A 26204-nucleotide genomic window follows, 5' to 3' on the forward strand; every position below is an offset into this window, starting at 1 on the left:
TTTCATATATATTTTCTTCTTTATTCTATTATATATATTTAATATCTAAAATTTGATAAATTTTCGTTGTTTTGTTCTACATACAACTTTTTGTTGCTTTAATCTTTTTATACTTACACTCATTCTTAAATCTTATTTAGCTTTTTTCATCGCGCGATTATGATATAACATTAACAATGCATTTTTAATTTTAATACATTCTTAATATTTTTGTAATAATCTGCGATATACATAATTTATTCTTTAACGAAATATTGCTTTGCTCTCGTTCATAAGAAGAGCTGACGAAAGAAATTACGACGAAGGATAAATTAAAGATAAGAAAAATTTAAGTCAAGATAAAGTGTGATCTATTTATATATGGAAGACGCAAGATAGAGAGAGAAAATGATTTCGATATAGTTTATTTACTGAAAAATGTTATGTATATATAAAATAATTGAAGAAAGAAAGATAGATAGAGGAAGAGAGAAAGAGTAGTGTATTTTTTCTTACTTCTTAAATATCCTTACATAAAATGATATCGATGTAATGAATCTTACAAATCGACATTATCAAAAAAGCTACATACTAAATAAATTTCGAACTCGTTAACAAATTGTCAACGATCCTAGTAGCACCACATATTATATAAATGTTTACATTATATGTTACGATATGTATTCGAGAAAGTGGCTTTAATTTTTTCGAGTAAAATTTCTAATTTATTAAGTATGCGTTCCAACAGCACTCTGGAGCACGATAGATTCTCATTGAAATATATACATTTAATATAAGATAATTTAGGGAAAACTGTAAATATTACCGTTTTCTTTCAAATCATATCTTGTATATGCTATAACTGTTGTGCGTTTTGATATCTTTAATTAAGATCTATCGGTTCCGTTATCGAAAAAGTTAAATTAAATTCGCGACGCGAACAAATATTTTCGCGAAATCGCAATTCAATCTCTTTTTTCTTGCGTGTGTTGAGTCGACATATATTTATTTAATATTTGGTACTACCAAGAAGTGAGAGCGTCCATACACGAACGTTTCCACTTTGCTTGCGCAACTCGACGACGGCTGTCTTCTCTTCGAGAGAGATTTGAGCTTCGATCGCGTTAAATAAATAAAGATAAACGCGGCGTCACAAAGCTTCGCAGATCTGAATTCGATCGACGTGGTCGATCAATTCAATTACGAGACTCGCGACTGTTTTTATCAAGTTTCCTCGGGGCGATTAACAATTTTTCTATCGGACCTTCTCTTCTTGCGGAATCGTCACCACAAGATTGAATAAATCAACGATCTAACGTTCCTTAATGAGAATTCGAGAAAGCTCGATAAAATCGATCATCGGAGTCCGCTGGAAACGACGAACGCATATCTTTCGCGAGCGCGAATTCACACGTTCTTATATGCACACGCGGGAAGGATGCATGAAGGATGATCGGTGTGCTTATATTTTATTGAACTGGAAAAAAAGTACAAAATAATTTCTCACTTCTAAATATTAAGTACGCGGATTTTGAGCAACCGTTTCGCGCAAGTCTTTCCAGACAACGCGAACGTCTGAAAGACGCGAGTAAGAACGTCCAAAGAAGGCGTTCCCGTATATTTTTTCGGGCTTTCTTTAGAAACTTTCTCTCAAACGTCTTTCGGCCTTTCGTCTTGTTTGGGTTCTTGCCTCCGGTTAGATGGAACCAAACGATCGGACTATCGCGGGAAGAAAAGAGCTTGCTTTTGGGAATTTATCGTGGCGACATCCTTATTTCGGAGCAACATTCAGAGAGCCACGAATTTTTAATTATATGTAGGGATAAGTTACGCTTGAGATCGGAGGTCCTTCGAATTGATATATTCTTTGTACCCTATCAATCACGGATCGATCTCTCAGCGAGTCTCTTAAATTTCATATTGAATATTTTTCGTCCTCATCCTGCTAAATGACACGATAGTGAATTTTTTTCGATACTGGCGACGAACGCGCCTGGATTACTTTCTTTCCTTCGATGCCGACCGGCCGAGTTCCTTCAATAGTTGTAGGGTCCATATTGAGAACCGTGATAATATGGTCCCGGATATGCTGCTGGTGCCGGATATCCGGCATACGCGTATTGCTGCTTTTGCGGGTATACTAGAAGAAACGAGAAAAAAGATTAGATTTGATACTTTTCGATAAACGAAGAATGTTAGAGTTTAATTAGATCATCAAATAAACGAGGCAAAGTAATTTTACTAATTGTAAGCTATTTTAACTTTGATGTATATATAATTCTTAAATGATGGACATTTTAAGTACTTTAAATATTTTTTATTTTATTTTAATTTGTTTAAATTTTTATTTTTAAATATACTTTCGAAAAATTAGTTTAAATTTAATTGACCAAAGAACACGTTTTTATCATTCAGATAATTTAAATATTTACTGATCTTTGGAAAAAGACGTTATACATTTGGTGTTGCTAAATAAGACACGTTCTACGTAAATTGAATTCCGACATCGATCGAACGGAATACGGGATTGAATGCGAAAACACGCGGAAATTTTTTTGTAGCAAGAGGTCGATGAATGCACGGAAAATTAGGCAAGTGTGTCGCTTTCGAGCGATTACTTCGATTTTACATAATATAGTATTACCGGTTTTCCATTTTCTTTTTCTTGAAAAAGAGAACAATTATCGTGCATAAGTCTTTACAATTGTGGATCCAACTTATCGAAAGATCCAAAAGTTCACATATCAAAAACAATGAAAGTGAAAGAAAAAGGAAAGTTATATTCACAATTGAGCATATTTCTTTGTACATTTGTTTAAAAAAATATATATGCAATCTTGAATGATTAGATAGTAGTATAATTAATATATTTTACAATTATGGTGTCATATTGTATATAATTTTATGAAACAAAATTGTAACTTTTTGCATTCGATAAGAAAGATCAATTTTTTTTTATTTATATAGATAATAAAAAGTAGAGAAAGAAATATATAATACTTTAAAGATTTTTTTACGACACGTAATTCAATGGGAGAAAAACGTAGCGAGATAAAAATGGAAGTCACATATCATTCACTATAGTGAAAGTATAGTTTAAAGTATTAAAATAGGTTCGGAAAAACAGTACTGGATGCATCTCGATCGATCATCCGAAGGAGAACTAGAAAGTTTCCTTCAGGATTAGAGCGTGACAAAAGTACTTTAATCCGTAACAGAAACAGAGCGTGAGACGGACAAGTAAAAGTTTCGCGAGAATGAATATTATAAGTCGTTGCCACACGTCATATTATCAGTGCACTCTGATAATTGATTTGCCTAAATCTTAATCACATTATTTTCATATTATATATTATTATCGATAATCATATATGGTCGTGTACATTATTTATGAAACAGATATCTTCGGATTAAAAATACAGAAAATATTAAATTAAATAATTAAATAAAGAGTTTAACTTTGTTATTTTACATTATACTTTTGTCACATTTGATTCTACTCAATGTCAGTTATATGAATGTATCGCTCTTTGTAAATATAAATTTCCTTTTAATTGAAGCACTGGATATTTAATCTCCATCAAAATATGAGACTGGTAATATTGAAATAGATGTATCGAAAAAATTTAATTATTTTTAAAAAATTTATTTAAATACTCGACCGGCTAGTAATTTTCCGCGCGGCTTCACTCTTCGTTTTAGCTTAGAAAATTGCGCAAAAACTGATTCTAAAACCTCGGCATGCAATTTCAAGTTAATATTCATCGAACTAGTTTCACGTGGCCTCATTTTTCATATATTTACAAGTTCGCAGCTAATATTTTCAAAATATTACCGAACAGGGTTATTCAAACAGTAAGGACCAATCTTCTTATATACAGGCGTTATTGGGATTGACAAAATCTTTGGTTTGTTACAGTTAAATAAGCGATCTGATTGTTTTTGTCTTGCGCTATGTATTTTCATTCAATTAGTTTACGATTGTAGTTTATATATAATATGTTCTCGAACCTTGGATATATATTTAAAGATTATTTATTTGTAATTTGGAATCAATTAAAATCCTTAAAAATAATAGTTATTATGGATATATTGTTTCTATAAAAAATAAAAATTTAATACAAGTTAAATATAATTAACTTAAATAAAACTATATAATATTATATTTAATAACTTAAATCTAAATAATAGGTATTGATTTAATGCATAAATTGTGCATAATAATTATTGTCTTAATACGGAAACGTTTAGAGTAAACTAGATATATATATATATATATATATATATATATATATATATGTGTATATATATATATATAATATATAATGTTATTAAATATTTATAAAAATAGCTGAATTTAAAAATGAGTTTAATGATATCATCCGCATTGACGTTCTTCTTTTGAGTCCAGTTAGTATGATGACGAGATGATCGTTATTCTTATATCAAGGAACGTGTTCCTTGTGATCAAGTTTGATGATTATAAATTAAAGTTAGTAGAACATTCAATGCACGTGGAATCCGACATACTTCTTAGGATTTTATTTAAAGAGAAATTGTTATCATTGAATTTTAAATCACGACCACAAAAATCTGACTATGTTTCACTGTTAGTTTACGAAATTACGTTGATATCAGTCGCTGCTACTTGAAGCAAAGTATAGATTTAACATTTTTTATTATTTATAATTTATTCATATTTAAATCCAAGTACCAATAATTATAATATTTTATAACAAAAAAAAACTTAATAAAAGTGAACATAAAAATTGTAAGAAACATTGGAGAAATTTGTGATGTGTGAGATCTTTGATGATATTTCGGGCTTGGACAAAAATAAAATAAAAATAGCGCGCAAAAATCGTGGAAAGAATCGCTGGATAATTAGAATAGTCGGATGCCGCGTGCACGTAATTAGCGAAAGCAAATGTTATATATGTACCAGGCATGAGGTACTGCATGTTCATCGCCTCCTCGCGCATTCTCTCGCCCCTCAAGCAAATCGCCGCGGCGCTAAACAAGATCGCGCTGACCAACGACCAACCGACGCCGACCCAAGCGACCACGTACGACCAGTCGTACGAGATTAGCGAGTTGTCTTTCAGGACCTAGGGACAGTTTTTTCCCCCGCGTGCCATGTCGTGCCGTGTCGTGTCGTGCCATGTCGCGCCGGGCGTAGTATATAACAAAGAAAAAAAAGAGATACGGGACGAGTTAGTTCGACCGTTTCATGGTTATCGTGTCACCTGGCATAATGTACTGAACGTTCTGGGCCTGTTCGCGGGCACGCTCCCTTCTCAGGCAGGATGCCGCGATCAGGAATAGCGTCATCGTACCCAGACACGTAGCCACCCCCAGCCAGGCAAGATAAAACGACCAGTCGTACCATTGCGCCGTGTTTTCTTTTAAAACCTGCGGGTAAATTTCTTTTAAACACTATATCATTGTCTCTGCCATCAGTAGAATACGCTTCCTCGGATTCGATGCAGATATTCGATGAGACAGATCGATTCGATGTGCCTGGAAAGAATCTTTTCGCGGTGCGAGACAAGCGAAACACTTCTCTATATATAATATGATTTTATATAGAGAAAATATTTAGTATTTTATTCTAAAAATTGTTTCAGCATTGAATTTTAATTTGCATTAAAAGTCTGCATCTTTTTCGCTTATCTTGCTCGCTAATAACATATGTATACTTAATATTAATCAATTGCAGTTGACTTTTAAGCGATCGCGTGGATAATTTAGATAAAGTATAAAACTCTATCTTAGGGCAATTTAAATAATCTAAATGATCGATATTATTATTATAGCATACTGTATTATTTCTAATCTTCTGTATGCGATCGACATGAACAGTCAACGACAAATCTTAACATTTGAACGAATTGTTGAGCATTTTACATAAATAATTTGATATTGAGAACAAAATTACTGTCCAAAGAAAAATTTAGAACACTACTTACGTTGCTCCATTGTTGATAATATTCCTCCCCGACGAGTTTCTCTTTTTCATAATACTCTACGCCATGCCATAAGCCCATACCACCAGCACTCAGTAGACCTACATAATTGAAAAAAAGATGTTTGATTATATTCCAAATATCTTTATTCAGTGAATATTTTCAAAAATTGATATTAAAAAATATACTGACAGGCAAATAACATTAGAATCGCCGTGGCCGTAATGTTTCCTGGTGATCTTCTCCAACATCCGACTACTCCCGTCCAAAATGCCGAAAATATCGCGAAAAAGCCGACCATGAAGAGAGCTATCACAGATCTCCCCATATCTATAACAATAATAAGATATTTAAATGCGTTATGTATTTTTTGCATATGCATTTACAAAGGATCATTTTATAATAATTTTTATAACAATCTGGAAATTATATTTTGCCTTTTATACTATTTTCACGCGTTTACTTTGCCACGTCGTATCAGCGATCGAACTTTCCATTCGCGCTACATCGGGCAACAACGTGACCGAATTCTAAAATATCTATAATTCGTCATTTGTACTTGCAGACGTATTGTGAAGTAAGACTTAACTTTTTTGATATTACGTATTGGCATGATGCGTTGGCGTGATTGGCATGATCAAAATATGAGATGTTTATGAGAATTCTATTAAGTATATTAAGAGAAAGTTTGACACACGCGTGCATTTACTTCACATTAAAATAAATTAAGTAGACTTTTCAAAACTGGTATGTTTAAAAGCAATTTACATATTTTAATTTCTTATCTAAACAGAGTTTATAAATTAATAGAATCATTTTTAAAATACATATTGAGATGTATTAGAAAAAAAATTAACAATGAAAAAAAAGAAAGTCGTTAATTAAGTTAATGATAATTAATATTAATTGATTAAATTTTTTGGAAAACTGTACTCATTTTTATTGATAAGCGAGAGAGCGAAAAATGAAATTTGTTTAATTTTGCATACTTACGTAGTCGTGCCATTGCGTCGTCATTGAAACCCCTCGTCTGATTTTCTTCATCGGGAATAAAATAGTCGATATTCATACAATGTGTCTCCACAGGGCTCAAATAAGTCTCGACTGCAAAAGATATACAAAATATAATTACGATATAAATAAGAGTATAACTTTGCGTTATTAACTCATGAGATGGCTAAAAGAAAGAAAGCATACCGCATATCTATAAATAAATAAAATCTATAAATCAATTTTTAACTTTTTTTTGTTTTTCTTATATAATGACAAGACAATTATTTTTAAAAGAAAAAATTATTAATATTTAAAACTCTATTTTAAAATAGTATTTTTTCTTTCTAAAATTATTGTCGTGAGTTTGCAAATTGCTTTATTTATAATTATGAAAAAATAAAAAATATTTTACATGAAAAAACATACAACGTCTAATTGGTTAATTATAACAATCGACATTCTAATTCTACCAGCCGCGCGGTATGCGAGTTAATGTTCATCCAACGTCTGATTACAACATCCAGAATTCAAGCGCACTGCATTCTAAGAGAAATAAATGTGAAATCTCGGTAAAGTACGAAATAACATATTACACGCCTATACAGATGGTGTCATTTATATCACTGTCAAGAAAATTCATGTCATTTTAAAGAAATTTAGTTGAAAACAGAATGTTTGCCATGCAGTAGATTACACAAGAAGCAATAAGGAAATGGATTAGACACCACAATTCAATTCAATTTCGTGTTCTATTTTTATATAAAAAGCTTTTAAAGGAAATCAAAATTAAAAGATATAAAAAGAATGAAAGAATTAAATTTGAGGGAAATTCTAAATAAGTCCTTTAGATATAATAAGAAAAATTGCAAATAAAATTTTTATATCGAGTATTCTATAAATAAAAAGAATGTTTTCTGAGTGTTTTAATTTGATTTTTTAGAAAAAATAAAAGATTTTATTATTATTCATAACTTTTTAGTGTTAAAATTTTCTATCATGTATATAATAGAAAGTAGTGAAATTTCTGATAAAATAATATCAGTTTGATATTAATGGGAAATCAAACTTATTATCTCTGAATTTTTATTTTTTGAAACATAAATTTGAAATATCTTTTGTAATTATGTGCTGCTCTGAAAATTTACAGCATCTTTTTATTGCAACGATTTCTATCACATCATTAAATGCATTTCGGATATATTCAAAAGACACTTGTTTATATTTTAATAATATTCTACAGTTTTCGGTATAGTTGATCATTAGAAATATATCCTTTGTTTAACCTTCAATTATATATAGAATATGAGGAACTTTTGGAAACACGCATTTATTAAATACTTTCAGGCTCGTATATATTTATCTGTGTGGGAAATTATTGCTGGGATTTATCTCAGTACTCCAAGATCCCACAGCCCCTTCCCGTCTCGAAAAGCATGCGACCCAGAATGCAGCTGGCGCAGTGTGCGGTATGCTTTTACCTGTATCCCCTTACGTAGGCTCGCATGCGCGAGCGCGCGCTCGGTCTTTCGTCGGTCTTGCAACGGTACTCTTTTAGCGAATCCTAATCCGCGAAATGCCACTTTCGAAAGACGTATCGCGCGGAGGAAAGAGTTGTCGTAAAGTAGCCGTGCTTTCACGGTCTCCTCTTGGTGAATGGATATATCTGATTGGCGAGCCGGGACAAGCAATATCTGCCATCTCGAGAAGTTTTTGCGACATTTAATTTCTCATAAAGGATCGTTATCGCTAATGACGTTCAGACATTTAAACGCGATCTCTTCGAGTGAAATCAAATCTTCGAAATTTAACGCGCAGATTCGAAATAAATGCAGGATCAAATGTTTCAAATACTTCTCGATTAAATGTTTCTTTTTTTTTAATATATATATATTATCTTTTATATATATATTCAATATATATATATATATATCATTTATTATTTATATATTATTCTTTTTTTATATATAATATATATAATCTATATATTTTTCAGCTATATTTTATTTTTTATTTTTTTCCTAGCAACTATGATTTAATTTTGTCATTTCATCCCTCGGTTGTAAATGAATGAAAATCGTTCACTGAAAAAAATCGGAAATCAGGAATCGTCGGAATTAATAAGCGGACAGAGAAACATGCAGTTTTCCGACTCGACACATCCGATCGAGATATATTTTCGCGGCGAAGCATACCGTTTGAAATATTTGCGATTCAAGTGACGGACGATGGATATGCGGCCGTTTTCTCGACCCTCTTCGAATCTAGTTTCCGCCTAAACGAGGCGTCATGCCAAGATCGTTGACTCGCGCCTAACTGTACACGCGTTATATGCTCCTCACCATTCCGGAAGAGGGATCTTCAGCGTCGGTGGCGATGCCGAGTAATCGCGCGGGGCCTTCCACGTACCTTTTTTCGACACGCGACGCGAGTGATACCAGAAGGCAGAGATAAAAGCCACCGGACCGGTCGTTGACTGGTTTCTTCAAATTTTTCGCGCGTCCACTCGCGACCGTATGTCTCGTGACCTCGATTTTTGACGCTGGCCAATGACGTATAAAAGTATGATAAAATTTATTCGTCAAAATTTCACGTGATCAAATATATAACGGATGTTCGACAAATATATCTCCAAGAATTGTCAGGTTGATTTCAAAATTGTTTCGTGTACAGAGTATTCCGGAATTATCCAACATCTTTTTAGTAAGAAATTTTTTAATCACTTTAAAATCGAGTTTTCTGTGGCGAAAATGTCGCATTAATAAGTTTCAGATTATATTATATATATATTGCGGAAGAAGAGTTTACATTTTTAATTTGAGGTTTTTCGTTACAGAGGATAATTATACGAAACAATTCGGAAAACATATATGCTAATCATATTTTCATTAAGAAAATATTGATATTAATTAAAGAATTTGTTATTGAAAAAGCAATTTATAATTGTGGAATATTCTATGTAAAATTTGGAAATAAATCTAGAATATGATTTGATATGATTTTTATTGTCAATTATATTAGTTGAATGCTAATAGGGAAATCAATAGAGTTAATATTAAATAATAGAAATTAATGGATAGAAGAGAAATTCGGATGGCAAATTTTCTTAAAATATTATTTGTGGTATAAATATTTAATCAAAGAAACTCTTATAAAATTCTTCCAATACCATATTGTTCCACGATTACCATAATTTTCAGGGTGAATTTCTAACAGAAAATTTTCTCGGTGTAGATTTTGTTTCAAATGCTTTTACAGTATTTTAAGATAACATTTTTCGCATTATTTTAAGTATTACACACCTAACACTTAGCTTAAGTTTCTTGTCGGCGCGAAGATAGCTTTATCACGTGCGCCTAATAAACCGAAGTCGCCGGAAGCGGGTCGCCGGAAGAAAACGGCACGCCGAAACCGATAAGGCATTGTCGGTCGGCGAACGGTATTGCGGTGATACGAGCGATGCATCGATCATTTCGATTATTTTCCGGCCAAACGACAGGAGAAACACAAACGTGTTGAAGAGAGTCTTCTCTTCGCTTCAGCCGGACAATTTCTTCGCTCCGGTATCGACCGACCGATAGAATCGATTCTCACCGATCCGGCCTCGATACGCCTCGCCTTTCCTCGCCATCTCTTCTGGTCCCACGATCTTACCAAACAAGTACATGTACCAGAGTGTCTTTCGTTTACGCGATCCCGGTGAGAAAGCATTGTCTCCATACTTTCAGCATCCGCCATCCGATCGTTTATGTTACCTAAATTAGATCGCCTATTGCGATTCATTATTAATCTAGGATCTACTAACTTAGCTCTTTCGCGAAAATAAATATACTAGTATATAGGGTAATGAGAACGATTACTTCAATTTAATGAGAACAAAATTATTTATGACGGATGCTGCTACACTGAAAAAAGAATTTATTGAATTTGAATAAATATTTAGTTCAATACTGCCTAAGAAATGATTTATTTGAAACTAATAATATTTGATGTGAAAAATATTTATTTGATATAAAAAAATTCTTTTCGAAACAGATAAATATTTATTTATTTCAAATAAATGATTTATTAGGCAGTATTAAAATAAATATTTATTAATTTAATAATTTGTTTTCAGTGTATCGTATCGTGTAAGAAAGCAACCGATGCGATCTTGACATCTTCTCGCGTCAGGTGATTTTGGGACAGCAATTTCACCTGTCGTCCGCAATTTTTGGCAGATAGGTTTCAAGTACATATATATCTTGTATAGGTCAAATATTTATCTTTCTTTCTCTTTCTCCAGCTACATTCCTATCTATGTTATAAGACACCAATGCGCGTTTTTCCATTTTGTTTCTCAATAGCATACTATTTGCTCAATAGAACAATTTGCTCAATAGAGTCAATTTTAATCGATTCTCTCTGGTGAAACGAATCTGCTTTGTAACACGCGACATCGACACACTTTCCTCGCGTTTATCTCGGAATTTTACGAACCCTGTCCGCTTGATTCGCCGCTTCCTCTTTACGACTATGGTTCACTATTGTGCGGATAACAATAGATTTTATATGAGCCCTCTAATGTATGCACAACCCGCATCTACTATAGTCGGTGCTTCGTCATGGGCAAGCGTTTTCACTTCCCGCTCAAAGAATGCGCAATCTGAAACTTCCGGGAGAACTGGAATCACCTGTACCGGATTTACACGAAAAGAATTTACGCATATACATATACACGCATATGTATATATATATATTTTAAACCTTCAATTAGTGTCACAAATCAAGCTCTGAATACTTCTTTTAGAAAGTTTTAAAAAAGTCTAATTTCGCGAGTAGAGCTGCGCATAATATGATTGAGAAAAAAAATAAATCCTAGAATGTATGAGTCTAAAAAAATTGTTTTACATATCCCGAATTATTGATAAAGCTAAAAATAAATTTATATTGCTTTATATTCTATACATTTCTTGTTTAAACATGATTTAAAATTATTAGCTCTTATGTTACATCACTTCAGATTTTCTACTCGCCGTTCTTCGCGTAATATCCCGCATATACATAACGCACACACACAGAGTTATTAGAATATGTATTTATATGATATTTTTGCTTACCCAGATCGATTGTACAATTCGATCGTACGCAACGCACATCTTCGCAACGCTGACGCTCGCATAATAATTTCTAATTATTATGTCGTTGTACGAGCATTGCGTAATCATCGAGGCATGCAAAAGTCGATTTCGCGATCTGCATGTGATGTAAAAAAATGACATCACATAGCGCGTGTCGACATATTGTTACAAATTATAGGGTTCTCACATACATGCATTTGAGAAAAACAATAGAATCTATGAAATGTTATTTATATTACAATCATGTGAATTTTAAGATTTTAAAGACTTAATCGCAGCTCAATTATCTTAGAGAGATAGAATTTAGAGGAAAACAAAGGAATACATTTAAACTGTAATTAAAAATGGATATTGGAAAATATGGACTCTTAAAGAATAATTTAGACCCGGCAATTTTAATATCTTAATTGGCTTTGACCTAGATTCCTATCGGAATCCATTTAATCGACATATGCTTCCTGACGAAGATCAGAGCTATTATATGAAATTAAGTCCGTAATCGGATTAATTGCGCTGATTACGGATTTAATTACATTTAATCATGTATCATCGCATTGTATTACATGTGATTGCATTCGATTATGTAGCATTGTAGTTGCATGCTACAATATTTATTTTTAACCAGATTTACTGCTCATGAAAGATACAAACATCGCCCGTTTTTTTTCTGTATATTGCTTCAATACTTCTCGATACGTTACTGATCATTAATAGAGGACATGCGTCATTATCGTAGAAAGTAGAGAAGGCGTTCCAAGCCATAAAGCGTTAAGATACGAAATAACGCATGATGCGAAGTAGGATCTTATCACATCCTTGTACTAAAGCATGCGTATGCACCTTTTTCGCCAATCTATAAAGATTTAATTATACCTTTAATTAATATATATCGCACTTTTTTTTTAAATGACACTACTTGAGAGAAAATATTTTATAGCTTCATGTTTGAAATGTTTATCTTTCTAGAAAGAATTTTTAAGGAACACATTTTTTTGAAGCTATATATTATCGTGAAAATTTAATCTGAATTTATATATTCATATTTGACTATATCATTCTCGTTCCTCGCAATCAACTAAGATATGGCTTGTATTTGTAAGGCATTAACACGCAGGTGATCGGCCGATCGATCGGCACGTCGACTATTTCGCAACGACCGCGATCGCAACGGTCCACTTACAAGGTGCGTTCTGTAAAAAACATTACCCAGCAATCCTCGAACCAGGAAAGTCTTGTCGTCTATTAAGTAATTTAAAACGAGGATTCTCGCGGTTAAAATCGATAGAAAAACTTCGCATAAATCGGTTTTTGCTCTAAGATAGAATTTCATATTCATTATTTTTTTCATATTGTTATTTAAGTATTTCGTTCGAAATGGTTTCTGGAAAATAGTGTGGTTGATCGTACGACACGTTTTTTTTTGTATTATAATTAACTAACGGTTGTATCCGATACTCGGAAATGATATTGATTTTTCCGATGATTTCCTACTCGACAAATTCCACTATGAATAGTACATTTTACTTTTTAATCTTTTGGACTATAAAACAAATATATATATAATAAAATATTTTTAGTGTACCTATATTTTTTATTCGAATTTGGAAATATTTGTTTCGACGGATAAAAAAGAAAGTATTTGCTATAGTTTATTCATACAACGCCTAGTACGTTAACATTGTTCACACAAACGCATAATGCTGAATTATGCACGGTAACGGATTCTAGAATGAGAAAGCGCTGCGATGCACTGCACCGGAGCTATCGAGAGAAAATGCACCTTTCTCCAAAGATTGTGCGCGTTTGTGCAGCCGATTATAAACTGTTCACCTATTACGTGGGATCGGATAACCTACGACATTACGAGATCGTAACATAGAAAGTTTCCTAAAGGCCGCGTAAGAGATGTCACTGAACGGCAAACCCGAGAGAATTTATTGTTGATCTTGGAGTGTAAATATTATCGCGAATATTGCTCGGAAAATTAAGCCTCCGCAATTTTTTACAATGTTCATATTTACGCATTTATTTATTCTGCTACACTGAGAAAAATTTATTGAATTTGAATAAGTAGATATTTCAATATTGCCAAATAAATCATTTATTTGAAATTATTTAATAATATTGATTTGATGTGAAAAATATTTATTTGTTTAAAATAAATGATTTATTAGGTAGTGTTAAAATAAATATTTATTAATTTAACAATGTTTTCAGTGTATATATTTTAAAAATAAGAATGCACATAATTACACATGATAAGAGAAATTAAGAATTATCTAATCTTTTTTTCAATTATTATATAAATATTAGATAGCATAATATTTATGAAACCTATATACGAATGATTATTAAACGATCTATTTTGGAATTTTCCTTACCTGTCGGTGGTCTCTCTTTGGGATAACATATCCTGAATAAGCCCTGAGTCCTCGTGTAATAATAATACTTCTTGTTCATTTGCTCTATCAAGTTGCTCTGCTCGGCATGCTTGCTCGCGTATTGCTGTAACAGGAAGAACATTCATTGAATAGGCAGATATGGACAATCGCAAAAAAGACGTTGATTTAACGTTGCAAAACGTCACGTTATTAACGATGATAAAGTGAAAGGGCAGGAACAAAATTGTAGCGAATAATTCGCCTTGATGGAGAGAGCTCTACTACTGTACATGCATTTTCGAATGCAGATGAAGTACGCGTTCTTCCTTTCGCGAAAATGTTATTATCGTTAGAAAGTAAGAACATCGTGTTCCCCTACGATAGAACATCTGTCTGAATCTCTCTCGTATTTTTAGTGAAAGGGACAGCCATGCTCATTTAACTACATTTTACTACGTTCAATACAGAGACAGCTAAAAACCGATTACAAGCAACTCTGCTTTCTTGTGTGTGCGTATCGAATTCTAAATTCAACTTTGCCAATTTACTGACGCGAAACTTTAATTTGAAGCTTTGCAAAAAATATGTGTAATAATGAAAAATTGACAATTAATGATAAAAATAAAGCCCTTGATATTTTCTCGACGTTTTTCCTGTCAATTTAAAAAATCGATCGCTCATTAAAAAATCTACACTAATGATTTGATATAGCGTGACACTCGTATAAATGAACAGTCGTGGTAAAGAATTGCTGGTTCGTGTGTGCGATGGATGAAATTACGAGGGAAAACGATTCCGTCTTCCCTTTACTCGACGTTGCGAAGTATTGGAATTTCGCGATGAGCTCGCCCATGAAGCCTATATAAGAAGCGTAGAGAGCGTTTATTCATGCGTGTCGATACAAGTTCCGTGTATACTTTCTTATGTTCGACGATGTATTTCGCATACCGCCCTCGAAATTCGATGCAATTTCAGATCGTATAGGCAGGTATCGATCGCCTTCCTTCCAGGCAGCGATCGCTCGACGATATAATCTCATGCCGATCTCGAATTGTCCTCGGCGCGAATTGCATACGATCTATTTTCTAGAAAGTTCCTCTTCGATTTCCCGATTCAACGTCTGCTAGAAAGTATAATAACACACCGCGTTACGCGGGAAATCTGAACGCATGAATCGCGACCGTCGACGACGGAAAGGAACGTTTTTCCGCGCGCGGCTAAATAACACGCGTGCTCCTTCTTTTTGCATATACACACATACACATCGCTTCCCACGAAACATTTCGCTCGAACCCACTGTTACCCCGATCGCTGATAAAGCGTACAATGCGAAAGAAAGCGTTTCTTTCAAAACTCGATTCGATTTCGCAGACGATATTAATATCTCCGCAATTTCTCCTTGAGTGATTCATTTATATCTTTTATGAAGCTTTTAATTTACGACCAGACTCTTACTTTCTCACTGTTTTTTTTCTTCAATGACTATATGAAAGACGATTCGAACTTGAAACATCGTACAAAGTATAAATCGTTACATCATTGAATTTTATTGTTTTCAACATTTGAACGGTAGATATTAAATTTCCTTGTACGAGAAATACAGTCTCGTTGCGTTTGTCAATAATAACGTGGTGATTGATAGTGTTTGAAGAAATTCCATCGCCTACGTTCTTCCTCGATTACCAATAATCGTATACGAGTATGACGTGCGTCGCTGATGCAAGCTCCAGCAGGTTAACCTTGGCGAACACCCATGCGTTCCGAATAGTTCCTTTGAAAGAATGCGCAAGGTAAATGATGCATATTTACCAGAACTTTCATTTCGTGATACAGTTAAAATTGTGTTTTATGGTGAGCGAGTAACAAGATTCTTATTAATGGGCGATTTTTTAAATTTATCGACTAATCAATCGATGAAGTAAAAAAACTCGCTCAATATATTTGTTGATTTAATTTGCAAAAGTTATTAGTATGAAATGCAAAATAAAAGAAAAAAAAGGACAATTTGTAGTGTAACATATATATTATTATTATTTATAAATTAATTGCATTTGATAATCATCTAGTTGCTATAATCACTTCGTTTTACGAATATAAAGCTGTGATACAAATATACAACATTGCAAAAGGATGACGAAATCTGTTCAAAATGTATGTATTATTTAAATTAAAAAGTTCGGTGTAACAAATCTGAAAAAATATCCAAGATACAACGAGAAATTTAGCGAAATTGTTATTAAAAAAACAACGAGAAGTATTCAATTTGAAGAAATATACGCAATCTGTTGTTCGAGAAGAGAGTATTTTCTTCGCGTGGAAATTTTTACGAGCAACGTTTGTTATCTAAGGATGCAATATGTGAATCCTCTCGCGACAGTACATATCAAGAGTTACTATCATTTGTCGCTCGCGAGAAAAAGGAAAAAAAGGAGGATACCGACGAATCTCCCAGTCTTGTCTAGGCCACACCATTCTGCTTTCACGTTGTTATTTCGCCATTGCTCGCCTCAAGCGCGGGAACATCGTCAAGCCCGGCTGATTTCTTTGACATAGAAAGGAAAATCCGCCGTGAAGCTCAATGGAAATAATTACATTATCGATAATGAGAAATCGTAACTCTCTCACACCTCTTTTGGACATTATTTTCTCAATATTTTTTGTACATATTTTTTTATAATTTTATAACTGTGGTTATTTGATCTCAACGCGTGCATTATGGATTTATTTATAAAATTCACCGCATCATGATTATTCAACGTTATATATTTGTATAATGTTGCATTTGCAAAACGAAGTGATAACTGTTAGCAGCTATAGACGATTAAGGAAAATATTTATGAACGCTTGTGCAAATATATAGAGCAAATATAGCTTTTATCGAACTTATATCTCGTTCTCGATACTGGAAAAATTATTATAAATATATATTTGAAGAATATATATTTTATTTTATTAATTTCAGTATAATTTATCGGCATTATCTTTTTTCAGTTTATTTATTTATACGGATTTATTCATATTAAAATAACCTGAGGATATTTTTTTAACTCGCTTGCTGGCAACAAGATTTTTAGTTAATGAACCGTCTTGTGTTACGTACAGCAACTTTCATTTAAATTTTGCATCAATCTCCTCCAGTTCATTGACTACTCACGAGTCGCGATCGTTTTTCCGACATTGCTGTGTGCGATTTACGATTGCATCATTTCGTCATTTGAATAATCTATCATCGTGCAGTAATCATTTAAGAAGACCAATCGTGAATAATGCGGGTTTATGAGGGTACCGTTTTCATTTGAATGACAGTAGACATAATTGAACTCATTTCGAGATCTGCATTTAAGGAATTTCCGCATTAATTTGTCACGTCGGACGGTAAACTCGTTTCGTGATGCGACTAGATTATTCAACTGGCAAATACAATTCTGCGCAATTTTGCATATTTGTTGACTTCCTTGCAACATTTATGTTAATCGAGCGCTTAAGTCTGCAATTGAAAATTATATTTCTAAATATGTAAAACGTATATAAATATTTTTTTCATATTTATATTTGTTTTTTAATAATCACACATACGATTGACGCAATATAAAAGATGATGCAAATGTAAAGCTCGATAGAATTTAGAGAAATATAATTTAATATTGTATTGGGGATTTTCGGAGATAAAAAATATTTAGAATATTAGACCTCTTTATCTCCCATCCTTCATTTTTAGAATTCTTTTCCTTTTTAGAGATTGCATACTAGTGAGTTTCGACCAGTACTTAAACATTGTTGTTGCATAACTGTTGTCTCTGCTAAATGCGATCAATGTGACAGCTGTCATATTGATTGTGTGAGACGTTTACACTTCCTATATTTATCTTCTTATATAAACCCTTACACATTATCTTTACATCACGATAAGTCAATGCTTCTTTTAGATATCAAAGGAGAAAATATGTGTATGTATATGGAATAGCAAACTTATATTATCATAAATAAATTACACCGCATATTGCAATATTGCATTAGGATAGCAAATATATATATATATATATATATATATATATATATATATTGCACTTCCGCACGTAATAAAAAAACATGCTGAGATCCGATGATCTTTATCAATATACATTGGGCAGAACGGGAAAAGAATATTCGTGCAATACTCGAGTTTCTCCTGAACGTGTTTCGTGTACGAAGCCGCGTTACGCCATTCAACATCTTTAAAAAGCATCGCGGATTGCTAACCGCGGCCTTGAAGTGTTTTCCGGCTCGATATATGACGATCCCTTTAACTCATTAATAATACGAGAGTCACAGGAGCATCACAATTTAAATGTTTTGTAAATAATCAAGAAATAAACAATTACAAAAATAAATAAATCATTTACAACACTTTAATTCTATGAAAGATAATTTCCAAGACTTTCTAATTTAATATAATACCTGCGTTTGTGTAACTTTGTACTTAAATACTCTAATTATCGAAATATGTTCGCTCTTTTTTTTTATTGAATAAATCAGTATAAAAAAATTCTATTTATAAAAGTTATTTAAATTTACTTCTGCGTCGAGAATTATTTATTAAAATAAATTGAACCGTACGCATTCCTTTCTTCGCGCGCGTCCAACCCGCCACGTCACCGGTTCTCGAATGAAAGTACAGTTGACTATACTTGATGAATATAATACCACGTCGCGTGTAACGCGCTACTGTGCACACACGATAACTACCAAACAGGCTCCTTCATGCTAACGAATAGACGAGGATATGCGAACGATGTAATCAACGCAATTGAACCATCTTGCCATCAGGATTTTATATATGTATCGCGAGAATTAAGCATTGCACGCGCGCTCATCATAAATAATTTATTATTAAAGCGGCGAGACGAAAATTATTGCGCAGCGATAGATTGAATTTGTAAGACGCAGGAAGCTGAAGAAACGTAATATTTCTAATATTTTTCATACGTGAGATATACGTGAGATAAAATAAAACAATATTATGATTCTCCCAAATTCTCTTTCTTCTCAATTGAACGTGATGAATACGTTATGTAATCAGATTCCTTTCTAAAACCAGTTTCAATATCTATAACCTTTCCAAGAAAAATGATCCTATATTAAAATTGCTGCATACCGATCGTATTAATTAGTTATCTCCCTTTCACATAGTAAATTGTTTTTCCTCTTCCTACTTTCGAATATTAAAAAGTAATTTATTAGGTTTTTCTTATTGTTAGTATGTCTAGTACATGTCTTTGAAAAGGCAATTACCTCAAGTTTATCTTTCCTTACATTTAACACAAACGGGACATCGAAACCGTTAAAACGCGTTAACAAATTCTTATCCTTTGCGTCAAGATTGTCCTTCAGAGAAAGAGAGAGAGTTGCTGTCTTTAAATCTCCTTAACTTAAGAATTGTCGGGTGTCTTCGATATCCCATCCTTATTAATGGGATTCGTTAATATCAGGAATTTACACGCAGACTTCCCGTTAATCGACGATGTTTGCATGTCGTTGATGTCGTCGAGGTCGCGTCGTAACGCCTGTGCAATTATCGCCTTGCGTCCTACTCGCAGTTATTGCGGCATCTTTTAAATACAGATTATTGACAATAATTATTAAATTGAATTTTTAATAATTATTCAATTGAATTGAGCATTTATCGTTTAAAATTAAATATTTAAAGTATACTTAATTAAAATTATATTAATAATAATAATAATTTTAGAAAAATTATTGAAAAGAAATTCTTATTAGAGTCAATATTCGACATTTTTTCATTCAAACTTGGATCAATCATTTTAAATATTATGCAATGATATGAGAAAAATAATTGGAAATGTAAATTTACACATTTATTTTGAATATAATTTAATTTACTTATGCTATTTTTTCTGATTCGTGTAAGAAAATATTTTTATTAGAGAAAAATTTAATGTATATACGTTAAATAAATTATTGTTTCATATTAATCGTTTATAATTCGATAGAAAAACTTAAGTTTTCTTCTGAATATTTTTTTTTTCCAAACACTATGTTTATTAAAATACTATTTTTTACTCATCTCTGTTCGACATTCAAATGCTGCATGCATTCGCTAACATTTACTCGCCGCGATGCGCGATACGACATAACTGTACGCACGGTTCTCCCCTGACAACTTCTTTCTATCTTGAGCGAGAAGGCGAGGTAACCGCCTGGTTGTCGAGGAATCGTGATGCGTGCGCGTCCGTCAAGGATAAAAGGCGCGAAAATAACAGAGCGTAGTACACACACACGTTATATGCGGCGATGCACTTTGCGCCTCTTCGCGGAATCGCAACGCGAGATCCTTTCGGATGCAGCGTGTCTGATCCGTCGAAGTGGATTAGTGGGTCTTCTCCGCATGCCGATTCTAAGTCTCTAAGTGAAATGGTCGAGTCACGCAAAAATGCAAAAAAAAATCAATTAAATTTCGAATAAAAACTTTTAACTGAAATCATTTAAAAAAGAAAGCAAAAGATTTTTAGCAGAGAAAATTGTATTGCAAGTGGCAGATTATTTATTATTGAAAGCAACTTCGAAACTTGAGTTCACATATAGTCTATACAAGATTTTGATTTTTAAAATTTGCTAAAATTTTAACATTTTTTTAATCCTTTAATTGTCCCATTGTCATTCATAGGTGACATCTGTAGTTAATATCTCTATTTTTTTATGGAGCATAAAAACTTTAAAAAATTCAAAAATTATTTCTTAATTTAATATAAGAAATAAAAAAATCCAAACAGCTATGGGAATCGAAGTATTGCGTGGAGTTCTTGTCCCAAAGATAGAATTAGACTCTTTTAAGAATAAGGATAAATTTCTGATTAGACCTTCGTCACGTGTGCTCTCTATTTACGCAAGTTTGAATTAAGAGTGTTTAATGTAAAATGTCAGTGCATTGAGCATTAAACGCAAGACTTGTTGAACCAACGTGCTGAGAATGGGCGCGGCTCGGAATGTCGATCGTTCTGAACGTGAATCGTTCGGGACGAGATGGCGAGAGATCGAGACAGAGAAGCGTGAGGAGAGGAGAGGAGAGCTAAGAGAAAGAGAAAAGCGCAAAGAGGAACGGGATACCCGTGAAATGAGATTCCGCTAACGACGAGATAATCCGATTTAATCAGAGGCAGGTTCAGCTGCTTGGAATAACGACTTCAGAGTAACGTCAAATACACGGCATGTGTAAATAATACGTTTCTTCGCGGTAAATAAAATATTGCACAGAGTATTCTGCTTCCATCGCACATCGATCGTTAATGGCGAAATCATTCATGTAGATTCTGTTGTAATAATCATGTTGAGAATGACATCTACATGCTTAGATACATGTAGAAATGTCTACATGTTTATGATAATAAAATCTGTATAACTTACATTGTTTTATACATTACAAATATGTTATTTGCGTCGCGTAGAAAATGAGAGAGAAAGAGAGAAGTTAGAAGTTACATCAATGCTGGAATATTTTATATGCCTATGGTGATTTGTACCTGCGTTTTTCTTTAGTTGCCAACTCGTGATGTAACTAGCGATGCTAATGGATTAATTTAAAAAACTTCCTGTTAAAAAGACTGTCTATGATTTATCATAAATTCTAGATTAAAAATTATATGACGTAAATGAATTTCAAAAAATCTCCGAATCAGCAGTTCTGATTATCTGGAACGTATAAGCATTGAAGAATCTTAAACCCTCATTTCAAAAGAATTTATTGCGAGAAAAAAACTGCTTAGCATACAAAAGACGTACAGTCATTCTTCAAACAAATACGAAGTTGGTTGCATACATTACTTGGTACGATAATAAACTTTGCCATTGCAATTTTTTTCTCATTACAATCTTAATCATTAAAAATGAACTGTGTCTATAATTTATCGTACTAATTATTTAAAGTGTTCAGTTAATAACTGAGATATTTTTTTCAAAAAGAGGACAATTGCCTCTATTTTCTTTAAATAATTCTCTTTGTAACAACATAATCTAAGCTTGCTTGCAATAATATTGACTAATATTTTTTATTAAGAAGAATCGGACAAGAGAGAGAAAGAGAATTTGAATTGAACGTTTCTCACTAATATTCGCTGGTATGTCCCCCTCGAAATACCACAGACATCCTCTCAAACAGATTCCATGAAAAGTTTGCAAGAGCAACATCCGTTCGACTTTCAACGACCCTAGAGGGTAAACTTGGCCTTTGACACGTACATTCACCCACGACAAGACGGCGGAAGTCACAAGGAGGGATTCTACTTCCTACCTTTCCTTTCTTAAGGAAGAATGCATTTTTTAAACCTAAATAAATTACGCAATCTCCTCGTCAATTAACACTATCTTTTACTAGCCTTAGTAATTAATTAATTAATTAATTAAATTTTTGAATCCATTTTATATGATCGTAATATCCTATGTGCATTTTAATTAGAAAAATTTTCTGGACTAATTTTTATTTATATCCTCTTTTTATATATTATGAATTACTAGACTGAAATAAAATTATTACATTAATAAATATTTATTTTAATACTGCTAAATAAATCATTTATTTAAAATCAATAAATATTTATCTGTTAAAAAAAAAAATTTTCTTATATCAAATAAATATTTTTCACATTAAATCAATATTATTAGTTCTAAATAAGTGATTTATAAAACAGTATTGAAATAAATATTTATTCGAATTCAATAAATGTTTTTTTCAGTGTCTCGAAAAAATAATTGCATTGTTTTCATAATATTTACAATAGCTTCCATAAAATTCTCCATTATCAGAAATTGTATGTACAATTACATTGTAACAAAAATAAATAAAATACGCGATTCTATATACACTCTATATATTTTTAAATTGTGCATTGAAGTATAAATTTAATCTTTCTAATAGATACACTTAAATAACCGCTCATTTTGACGCACATCTTTATTTAAAATAGCTTTGCAGTTTAAATTAATTGTTTGTGATTACTCAAAAGATTGATAATAGTAATAATAATAATATGTAGTTACTATAATGAGAAGAATAACTTGTTATATAACAGTAAATATCCGTTATATGATCACAAATAAAATTATAATGATTAAGGATATCACCGTGCAATGTAATTACATGCCATATGAACGCAAATATATACGTTATTAATAAAAATGAAAACTAGATAACTAGATAAAAGGTAAATTGCGTATAAATTTAAAAAAAATTACAGGGTATATCACGATCGAATTTCGTTATAGCATTCTGTGTTTGTATCGTTAAGGATCGATGTTTTGCAGAGGATGTAGAAAAAAAAATTAGATTCACGAGCACGCCAGTTGATGACAGCTTCGGCCTTCGAGAATAATGGGATCCGGATGTGATCCAACTTCGGACAGGAAAATGTCCATTTTCATAAATGATCGAAGCCTTCATCCAAGCCGCGAAGTATCCGCGTACAACGGTAGTTTAATCAAAATTTGAATAAGCGCTGCGTCGAGAGTACAGATTAGGGGCACGTTCGCGGCTAAATCGAATTTTGCTTTAACAACGACGCTGATGACGTCCCACGATGAGACACGAATGGAACAGCACGATAAAATTTCGTCATCCTCTTTTCGCAGATTTTAGATTTTTGCGATGCATCTCAAATTACGTGCATTAATGCAACATGAAACCCTGCTATACACGAGCATGTAAAAGATTACAATTTGCATTGTAATTTCTTCCCAGAAAAGATCCTGCAAGATATATACACACAGAACGTGCCAAACAGTCATTCTATCTTCGAATGATGCAAGAATTTCATATTACATGTCATGCTTTTATAAATTTTAATTCTTATAAAATCCCAAAAATATTAGAGATATTCGCGCATTCCTAACGCAGAGATGCTGAAAACTGCATTTTTTATAATTTTCCAAATTTGGTCTCTTTGTTTCTCTGATTATACATATCCGTTTTAAATCCAGATAATGGAAAAAAAGAATGAATTTCATTTTGAATTATTCTGAATACAATGCAAGGGTTTTTAATTGTGTCTCAAATTTAGAAATATAATAAACGCTATTATAAAAGTGCTTTATATAGTAAAAGATGAAAACAAAATAATGTGCTTTCTATCTAAAATAAAAATATAGAAAAGCAAGCATACATATTCTATATTTATATTAGTAATATATTTGAAATTTCGTAAACACATTATAAACTTGAGTCATACGTATTTTCTTTTGTATTTAAAGTTTAACAGAAAGTAACAAACTATTAGAATGATTATATTTTAGCAAAATATTTTTATGGCAATGAATATCTTTTCTATTTATATATTTTCAAAATATAAAATTCTCAATTTCTCATATTTCTTAATTTCTGTTCGAAATATTTTCAAAATATTTCTTACAAACATTAGCTAAAATTAAATAGTATTTTTATTCAATCTTATATCCTTTTCTAACAAAACCATGAGAAAAGAATGTGAAACGAGCCAGGGGAATTCATTCGTACATAAATAAACTCTTCATCGCGACGAAGTATATCTTCTTCTTTAAATCCGAGCGAAATAATTAATTCTACATTATTCATATATCACTTCGGGACGATTATCCCATCTTTCGATCTTCGACTTTCGTATCGCACCCTTGGCGCTCCGTATTCCGCATACACTTCTCCGAGATATATAATCACAGACATCGCTACAAACCTGGATCTGGGCGCGCTTGACCTCGGTATAGAGCCAGTTGTCCGTGGAAAAGGCGATCGCCAGAAGGGCAGTGGCGATGATACCGGTTATGGTGGCGAGGGACAGCGTCACCGCGGAGCACGGCATCTCGGTAATTTTATCTCTGATGAGACTCTCCTCTTCGAAGCCTTCTTCGTCTCTTCCGTTAGCTTCACCTCACATTCACCGCGCAACAACTTACGTGGTTACTACCGTTTACGCGGGCATCCGCGCACGGAAGGAAGAGTCGCTGCCACGCGAAGCGTTACCGCACGACGAAGTCTTTCGACGAGGATGAGAGGAGAGAGAGAGAGAGCTGGACCACGAGCGGAGTTCAAGATTTTGGAGAACGTGACGCGCCGGTCCCGCGGGAATTCACTCGAGGGAGGGAATCGTAATAAAAAATGAAGGGACGCGAACTCTTCGGGGTATGCGACGAATACGTCCTTCAGGATGCGTGCTCCGCATCACACACCACTATTCCTCTCACAACGGCAACGACACTAACGGCCCCGACTCGCCTCGAAGGAAAGCCAGCCGAGAGCCGGCCGAGAGAGCAAGGAGAGAGAACCGGACCCCAGGTGGGGACGGACTCGTAGCCTCGGGCAGGTATATTACCTGTGTTTTACCCGCAGTGGTGCTCAACGCGAGCGACCTGTTGCACCTGGCACACAGCAAGCTTGAAGAAGTGGTCCCTTCATTCGGAAAAAAAGAATCCGCTAGTCTTTGCGCAGGCATTTCCTCGCGAGACTCCGCGATCCCGATTTGACAGTTGCACAAATATTACTGGGCGGGCGTGTATGTTTCAATTTTCATGCCACGATGATTATTGAAAATAATCACTAAAATTCGTAGTAATATTAATTGCGTATTGAGAGAATTTTCTTCAATTTAATATACTTCTTTTCTCAATTTTATATATTACAATATACCATATTTTGATCAAAGACTCGATTGAGTTGCGCAACATTAATTTGTGATTCATAGAGATTTTGTTAATTATTTTTTGATAATAATATATACAGGGTGTGTCTAAATAAATTCGAAAAATTTTAG

General features: G+C 33.1%; 1 protein-coding gene across 2 annotated transcripts; it reads right to left on the reverse strand.

Moving 5' to 3' along the window:
- Positions 1 to 25683, reverse strand: LOC114942031 (uncharacterized). 2 transcript variants are annotated; one of them, XM_029317297.2, is made up of 7 exons: positions 25131 to 25683; positions 14437 to 14560; positions 6939 to 7049; positions 6138 to 6275; positions 5949 to 6046; positions 5226 to 5391; positions 1 to 2119 (listed from the first exon to the last, which is right to left on the reverse strand). In XM_029317297.2, exons 1-7 carry the CDS (start codon positions 25254 to 25256, stop codon positions 2016 to 2018), a joined length of 867 nt encoding a protein of 288 aa, XP_029173130.1. In that variant the 5' UTR covers positions 25257 to 25683; the 3' UTR covers positions 1 to 2015. The 2 variants fall into 2 exon arrangements, with proteins under 2 accessions (XP_029173130.1, XP_029173128.1); XM_029317295.2 differs by lacking the exon at positions 5226 to 5391 and adding an exon at positions 4922 to 5087 and having other exon boundaries at positions 25131 to 25679.
- Positions 25684 to 26204: the final 521 nt, after the last annotated feature.

The sequence above is a fragment of the Nylanderia fulva genome, unplaced genomic scaffold (genome assembly GCF_048542155.1).
Source record: "Nylanderia fulva isolate GAGA-0341 unplaced genomic scaffold, ASM4854215v1 Scaffold5, whole genome shotgun sequence".
In the NCBI taxonomy this organism is placed as follows: Eukaryota; Metazoa; Arthropoda; class Insecta; order Hymenoptera; family Formicidae; genus Nylanderia; species Nylanderia fulva.